The following is an 8,334-nucleotide window of genomic DNA, read 5'->3' as shown; positions in this document are numbered from 1 at the left end:
CGTTTTTATCATTGGGGAGAATAACATATCTGTGACAGACCATATTACTACAACCCTTTGTCATATTTTTGTGAGACACCAAAAGAAGTTAAGTAAACAATTTGAATTCCCGGTCAAAAGTTTATTGTTCTGTATGTTTTCATCGCCAGCCTATGTACACTTATACAGTAACACACCTGACACAATATATGCAGTCTGAACAGAACATTTCTGTAAACGAAAAAAAAGAAAAAGAACAATTCAAAATGTTGATCGCAACAATAGGTGGTTGTTACTAATTTACATCAGGGAGGCCAAGAGCAAACGATTCATCCTAACAAGTTCACCCGTTATTTCAGCAGAACAGTGCAGAATATTTGTATTCGTACACATTATATATTTTGGGAAAAACATGACTTTGAAACACCGGTTGGAAAAGGTTTTGTGTGAGGTACTCTAGAGTAGCATTTCAATACGACAGGACTGTCAGCCAGCGCTGAAGTTTAACTGTGTTCAAATTAAGCAAAAGCAGGCTACTTATTAACACAGTGTAATCTGTTGGATAGTCTAAACACTGACAACCGACCAACTGGACAGTCACTCTTGAGAACTGCAAGCCTGACATTCACACCAGTCTCTCTCTCTCTCTCTACACGTTATCTTCCATTTCCATGCTTTTTAAAAATCCACCTGTTAAAAAGCTGTCAATCAACAAGGACAGGCAGTTGGCCGTTGGGGTGGGGCATGAAGGAGGGGGCAGGTTGACCTCTGAACCCTCAGCCTGTGACCCGTTCCTCAGTCGTCTGTGCTCTCCAACACACTCTGGCTGAGGGCCTGGTCCCAGTAGTGCTCGGTTCCGTGTTTCTTAAAGTGTTCTCTGGCCATGTTCTCTGTGGGACACTGCTTGAACTTCACTTCTCCAAAACTCCGCTCCTTAGCTGTGCCCTAGGGGAGGAGAAGAGAGGGAGGAGAGAGAGAGAGGAGAGAGAGGAGAGAGAGATGAGGAGGGGAGAGAGAGAGGAAGAAAAAAAAGGTTGATCTAGTAGACATCCCACTGAGAAGTTTGAATTGCGTGGAATTCCTCGTCTCCTCTGGAGAGGTAGCCCTGGATCCAGAAGCACACACACACACATAGCCTGAACACACAAGCGCGCGTGCACACACACCTCCCAGACCAGAGAGCATCTGTTGTTCCTCTTCGTGTCGTCGTCAGCATCTGGGTCTAACAGCAGGAAAGAGAGAAAGGACACTTAGCTCACCAGTACCTGTAGACCGAGTTGGATGTACAGCACACACACCTAACACCATTCCTACCATCTCTCTTAGAGTTGTGTTCCGGCCACTTGATTCTGTGAAGCATCAGTCTTTTAAACTTCTTCTGGGCTTTGGGACCTACGAGACCATAAAAAACAACAACATCCGTTATTGCGGCGAGAGCACTCAGTTCCTCACAACCAATCTTCTACACAACGAGATGATGCTTGGTAGGGAAGTGGAGCTGAGAAGTGTGTGTTGCTGTCATCTAAACAGTTGTGTACGTGTTGACCTCTCACCTCCCTCCACCACCACGATGTTGACGTCCCGGTGCAGCACCACGGTGCCCGTCAGATACAGCTGGTTAGCGTTGGCCTCCACCTTGAACTTCTTAGCAGGGTTGTGGAGGTTACGGATCCTGAAGACACGCACACGAGCCGGAGTCACACGTGATAGCTTATATTTACATTTAGTCATTTAGCAGACGCTCTTATCCAGAGCGACTTACAGTAAGTACAGGGACATTCCCCCGAGGCGAGTAGGGGGAAGTGCCTTGCCCAAGGACACAACGTCAGTTGGCATGACCGGGAATCGAACTGGCAACCTTCGGATTACTAGCCCGATTCCCTTACCGTTCAGCCACCTGACTTATATACTCAACTGTACGCTGAGGTTTACCCTGTGAGTACACACACACAGCGACACACACACAGCGACACACACACATGAACACAACAACACACACCTGAACACAGCGATGTGAACCCCGTGAGTGAGATCCTCCTTGAGCTTCTTGACCTTCTTCTCCTTCCTCTGCTCTGCTGTGAGCTTACGAGCCGCATTCGCCTCCTCGTGAGCCCTGGAAACAGAGGACACGCAGCGTGAGGGAGGCTGGGCGAGGCTGGGGGAGGCTGGGCGAGGCTGGGGGAGGCTGCGCGAGGCTGGGGGAGGCTGGGAGAGGCTCGGGGAGGCTGTGGGAGCAGCAGCTTGAGAACGCTGATCACGGGGCGACATCAGAAAGATCCAGAAACAGAGAGTGCTGACAGGCAGGCAGGCCTGGTGGAGAGCAGGAGAGAGGGAGGAAACAGGGTGGAGAGCAGGAGGAAACAGGGTGGAGAGCAGGAGGAAGGGAGGAAACAGGGTGGAGAGCAGGAGAGAGGGAGGAAACAGGGTGGAGAGCAGGAGAGAGGGAGGAAACAGGGTGGAGAGCAGGAGAGAGGGAGGAGAGAGGGGAGGAGTAACTCACTTCTGTCTCTTGGCCATCTGTGCTCTGACATGGGCCTCCACCTTCGTGGGGTCCTGCACTGCCTCGGTTCCCAACACTCTCATCAGGTTGGAGATACGCACTATGGGGGGGGGGGGGGGGGGGGGGGGGGGGGGGGGCAGTTAGACAAACTGGCCTGCACATTCACTGGTCTGCACCAAGACTAGCTCACATAGTTCCACACTAACAGGTTGGCATAATGCATAACATACCAGCACATAAACAAACCATGTGAACCTATATTGGGATAGTGTGTGTGTATATGTATATGTGTGTGTTCTCTGTACCTTTGGGCTCTGGAGGGGGCATAAGTCCCAGGCGAACCTTCTCCTGCAGCTCCTTCTGGGCCTCCCTGCGGGTCTGTCTCCTCAACTTCTTCTGCTCCTTCTTGGTCAGGTAAACTCCCAGGGTCACCGGCTTGTCTGTGTCCACTGGGGGGGAACACAAACCATCACCACTGTTACGTTAATCACGGGCCAGTATGACTCAACTGAGAAGAGGAGATGGCTTATGTGACAGTAGGAAATAGAAGAGCAGGGGTGGACAGGAAGTGGAAGAGAGCAGGGGTGGACAGGAAGTGGAAGAGAGCAGGGGTGGACAGGAAGTGGAAGAGAGCAGGGGTGGACAGGAAGTGGAATGAGAGCAGGGGTGGACAGGAAGAGGGTGTGTACCTGGGGGGCTGATCTGAGCAGGGTGCTCCACCAGGTTGGTGACCCCGAACAACTCCATGTTGACAAACGATATCTCTTTGGATCTGAGAGATAACCTGGGAACCAAAACAGTCAATTACAAAAATCTGTATCAACAAACATTCTAATAACTCTGCATAAAACAGTGAGGATGTGATTCACCGCGTACGGCTGTAAAGGAAGACAGGCGTCGTGTCTTACAAGTCTATGTTGGAGGGAAGGATGTAGGAGTCCCACCACTCGATGCTGGGCACCTCCCCATCGCCAAGCTCCTTCTTGGGGGCGATGAGAGCCAGCTTGGTGGACGCCTGGATGCCAGTCTTCTTAGCAGCCTGGGCGATCTCTGTCTGCAGTTTCTCCAACTGAGCCTGGTGGGGACAGAGAGGAGGGGGGGGGGACAGAGAGGAGGGGGGGGACAGAGAGGAGGGGGGGGACAGAGAGGAGGGGGGGGACAGAGAGGAGGGGGGGGGGCAGAGAGGAGGGGGGGGGGGACAGAGAGGGGGGGGGGGGGACAGAGAGGAGGGGGGGGGGGACAGAGAGGAGGGGGGGGGGACAGAGAGGAGGGGGGGGACAGAAAGAGGGGTGTCAGAACCATGATCCTGTCATCATCAAAACCCTGATCCATATATGACAGAGGAAGAGAGACAGAGAGAGAAAGAGGGAGACAGTAAGAAATAACAGTGCGATTTGTGGATTCGGGACTCCATACCTTGGTTCGGATCCTCTGGGCGATCTTCTCAAAGCGACCCTGCTCGTGGAACTTGAAGCCCTTGCGGGGTCGCTGGGCTGGGGTCAGTGTGACCCTCTGGTCAAAGTAGGAGGTGGACTCCAGGTCGTCTCCCGGCTTCTCCTTCAGCTGCTGACGGAACTGCTCCCTTTTTACCGCTCGGATGTTGGCTACGAAAACAAACAAGCCCGGATGGTGAAAACTGAAGTGGCAGCTCTCTAAGTGGAGGGTGGGATGGTGCTAGGAGGAGGGCGGAAGGGAAGATTGTGCGTGTGTCTGTACCTTTAAGAGGAAGAGTGTGCGTGTGTCTGTACCTTTAAGAGGAAGAGTGTGTGTGTGTCTGTACCTTTAAGAGGAAGAGTGTGTGTGTGTCTGTACCTTTAAGAGGAAGAGTGTGTGTGTGTCTGTACCTTTAAGAGGAAGAGTATGTGTGTGTCTGTACCTTTAAGAGGAAGAGTGTGCGTGTGTCTGTACCTTTAAGATGAAGAGTGTGTGTGTGTCTGTACCTTTAAGAGGAAGAGTATGTGTGTGTCTGTACCTTTAAGAGGAAGAGTGTGCGTGTGTCTGTACCTTTAAGAGTCGGCATGCGGTGTGTGAGCTCCACCTCCTTGCCGCTGGCGTCCACCGTTCGGCCCAGCTCATCCAGGATAAGCGGGGTGGGCTTGTTCACCTCCTTAACCTCCACCTTCCTACGCAAACCCACAGAACACACCCAGCTCAGGTTAGATGAGTGTCTTTGAGCTGCAGCACATTTCCCACAGGTTCTCATCTGCCTGGAGACGTGTTGGGCACAGGAAGCCCGACTCACGGAGGAGCGATGCCCATGGCGTGCAGGTTGGCGAGCGCCACCAGGTTGTGAGGTCCCGTGCTGCCCAGGGCTCCCAAGATGCCCGGCTTCATCACCAGCTGGGATTGGATCCGGGCCTGCAGCTCCGCGGCCTTGCGCGCCTTCTCGATGGCGTCGTTCATGAACGTGGCCGCCTGGGAGGGGGGGATGGACTGGGAGGCACCAGAGGAAGGGGCGGAGGGAGCGGAGAGCAGGCGCGAGGCTGGGAGGTCTGTCTGGGGCGAGGGCAAGGGCAGTCTCTGAGGAAGGGAACAATAACAGCACGGTTAGATGGTTAAGAGTTGCTCACTGAAAGGGAAAAAGCAGGTGGTGAGAATAGAGGACGTATCCAGTACCGGTGAGTTTGGGACGGGACCAGAGAAGCTGAGCTGCTTTTTCCTCTCCTCTATCTGTTTGGTAGCTGCCTCCATCATCTGTTTGATCTAAAAAAGGAGACACAGAACAGTAAGTAAACAACAACAACCACACAACACCCTCCACCCTCAAACCCCTGATAGGCAGACGTCTGCCCCGGTGTGGGCCTGCTGGGTCGGTGTGAGTACCTGCATCTTGGTGAGCATGCCCGGGCTCTCTGCAGGGGGTCCAGGTATGACCTCTGGCTCCTCCACCTCCTCAAAACGAGGAACGCGTTTCCTCTTGACGGGCGCTCCCTCCACCACCTCAGCCACCTCTCGACCAGCCGTCACCTCCACCTCGTCCCCAAACACATCCTGCCACACACCCCCGCCCGGCTGTGTTAGGGCCCTGGGTCTGACACCACCATCCATTACATGCATGTAACAAGCACAAGGGCAAATGTCAACCTTTAGGTCTCTTTTCCGGTTCCTTTCTCCCGCTCCCTTGTTGCCACGAGCGATGCGGCTCTCCTCCAACGCTTCGAACAGCCTCTCCACAAAACCACCCGCCGACTCGTCCAGGAATGGCCTCAGCTGATCTAGAGGTGGACGATAGTTCAGTGTAAAAAAAAAATATATATACAAAAAATAAAGTGTCTTTATAGTGTCTTCATTTTTTGGGTCTCACCCATAAGTTCTAGGACTAACCTGTGGTTTTCCTCTTATCCAGGCCCTTTCCTACGCAGTGCAGCGCCGCAGTGACCACGGTGGGCTCCGAGAAACCCAACACCTTCTTCACGGTCCGCTCCACCCATGGCCGGAGCTCCTCCACCTCCCGCTTGGGAAGCGACATCTGCGGCGCACAACAACAACAGAGAAGGCTTCAGTGGAAGTGATAGTTTGCCATCTTGTTAAGTTTTACAACGTGCTTTACGAACGCAATCCCCGTTATATAGTAAATCGTGCCATAACCACATAAGCCAAGTTTCATAGCGAGTGGAGAAACTTTCAGCTAAATTCCATGTTGTTGACAAGCTAGCTGTTCGTAGCTAGCAAGCTAGTGTGGCTCAAACTTCTAACCTACTAACCAGAGAAGTGTTGTCTGCTAGCACTGCGTTAGCAAGCTAGCTAGTCTAGATAGCAACATCGTGATTACATATTAACGTCTTTAAGGATCCCAAGCTAGTTACTGTAGCTAACGACTTTAGGAAAACAGCTTCAAGCAGGTTTCAGAAGCAGGAAGTCAGAATAGATTATAAACTTAACATGATGCACCCCTCCAGCTAAATAAGTCTACTGACTGTATACAACCTACCTCGCTAACTAACTAGCTAGAGCTAGCATTGTTGCTGATTAGCGTGGGAGCTAAGCTAGCTATAGCTAGCTAACAAAACGAAACAAGAATAATTGTATAAATCAGACACTCACCTAGCAACTCCTTTCTTCGCAACTTGTGGTAAAAAAAACCAGGATGTCCGAAAACGTGTAACGACACAAGTTTGCTCTGTGCATCAAATGTTAAACTTTCTCACTTGCGGCGTTCGCACGACGTTTAGAACAGCGACCCGGAACGAGAAGTGCTTGGCTTCTTCATTCTATTAGAAATCCCCAGAACTATGCTGCCCTCTTTCCCAAAAGCAAAGCACTACAAGAATATTCAAAACTACATTTATTGGCTCGGCAAAGTCAACTGATTGTGTGCATAGGGACTTCTGCTTGGACCTGTATTTACAGTTGATGATAACAGAAATAGTCAAACAGGCTAAAATCGTGGTTGTTTAGTCGTTAATGTTAACAGATAAATAATTGGTCTGTCATATTTGTTCCCTATGGATAATGTAATGTAACATGTCTTTCTCAACAAAACAATTCTGGAAACTGGAGAGATCTCCGTGAGGGCGACCTGTTATAGGTCGATGAAATAAAGCGACAAGCCGTAGGCCTACAATCTAAGTGTAGGGCTAAGACAGCAATAGCTAAGGGTTAACATAACCTGTTCTGGTTATTAAAAGTCACGTTTCTAAATATTTTAAACGGTTACATTATAAAGGCAGGATAATAAAGTTATTAAAATGCCCCCTTAACTGTATCCTCGCTATTTTTTCTTTCCATTCCTTTTTTCTTTCTTTCCTCAGCATGATTTGGGTCATGGTGGTTGTAGTAATGTGGTTGGAGGGCCGCAGGGTGCCCCAGTCAACCAGATTACGTGCTGCAACCCCCCCTGCTCTGACCCCTCCCTCTCTCTCACTCTGTCGCTCTCTCTCTGTTCAATATCAATGGGGGTCTTTTTCATGAAAAAAGGATGCTCCTCTTTCTGATTCTGGTATTCAAACCAGTAATGCTCACTTGATCTCTCCCACTCCCTCTCTCCCCTTCTCCTTCTCTCCCCTTCTCTCTCTTCCTCAGTCTCTCTCCCCCAAGTCTGTCCCACATCACTGCTGTCCCCACCCCATCCTCAACCCACTTGATCATAACCCCCCCACCTCCCCACCCCCATCTTCCTTGTTGCCGTGACACCTCACATGCTGGGTGGGTTCTCATTTGCTCTCAGTTATGTAAGATTATCTCAATATAACATTACTACAAACGCACACACACACACAAGCACACACACACACAATGGCTTATTCATTCCGCAATACAGAGTGCATGGCACTGTTTGGAGTGTGTGAGCATTAATCACAGCATTCTTTTTAAAGGGATTCCAAGAAATACACTTTTCGTTGGGATTTACTCAGGAAAATTACCGTTGAGTGTTTTTTTTTTTTTTTTTTGCAAAGGTTTACATGAAAAAAATGGGTTATTCTGTTTTTAGATGCACTAGCAGTCAGTTAATTTCTTATTGTGACATTTGTCGATGTGAAAATGTGTTTGGCTTGACACATGTTGTGCAATTTTACACATTCTGTCTTGACTCTGTGTTACCTAATACACACAGATAGAGTGGTACTCTTTCATTCATCAGATAAGGTGGTGTTTCATCATGCTGACCCAGATCTGGTTGTCTGGTAGGGGCGGTAAATCAACCCAAACAGTTCCAGTACCATGGGACCGGCCTTTATTCCCCACCAAGAAATAGCCGGTGTGTGTGTGTGTGTGTCAGAGCACATGCAAAAAATCAATTTACATTCTGAACCGTAGCCACACTCCAACCCCCTTGACCCTCCACCTGCCTCTCTTTCATCCTTCTCCACCCCCTTGCCCCTCCACCTGCCTCTCTTTCATCCTTCTCCACCCCC

At 50.2% G+C, this 8,334-nt stretch overlaps 1 protein-coding gene across 1 annotated transcript; it reads right to left on the bottom strand.

Annotated features, from left to right (window-relative positions):
* Positions 1-100: 100 nt before the first annotated feature.
* prpf3 (PRP3 pre-mRNA processing factor 3 homolog (yeast)) lies at positions 101-6,656 on the bottom strand. Its single transcript, XM_067237132.1, has 17 exons — positions 6,524-6,656; positions 5,804-5,948; positions 5,564-5,694; positions 5,303-5,470; positions 5,096-5,182; positions 4,722-4,999; positions 4,484-4,602; positions 3,896-4,083; positions 3,388-3,554; positions 3,169-3,263; positions 2,785-2,928; positions 2,480-2,579; positions 1,979-2,092; positions 1,533-1,651; positions 1,294-1,371; positions 1,146-1,201; positions 101-924 (listed from the first exon to the last, which is right to left on the bottom strand). The coding sequence occupies exons 2-17, from the start codon at positions 5,946-5,948 to the stop codon at positions 775-777; spliced, it is 2,139 nt and encodes a 712-aa protein (XP_067093233.1). The 5' UTR covers positions 6,524-6,656; the 3' UTR covers positions 101-774.
* Positions 6,657-8,334: the final 1,678 nt, after the last annotated feature.

Source organism: Osmerus mordax, chromosome 6 (assembly GCF_038355195.1).
Source record: "Osmerus mordax isolate fOsmMor3 chromosome 6, fOsmMor3.pri, whole genome shotgun sequence".
In the NCBI taxonomy this organism is placed as follows: Eukaryota; Metazoa; Chordata; class Actinopteri; order Osmeriformes; family Osmeridae; genus Osmerus; species Osmerus mordax.
Note: the sequence above shows the minus strand (reverse complement) of the source record. Positions and strands in the feature narration are given on the sequence as shown.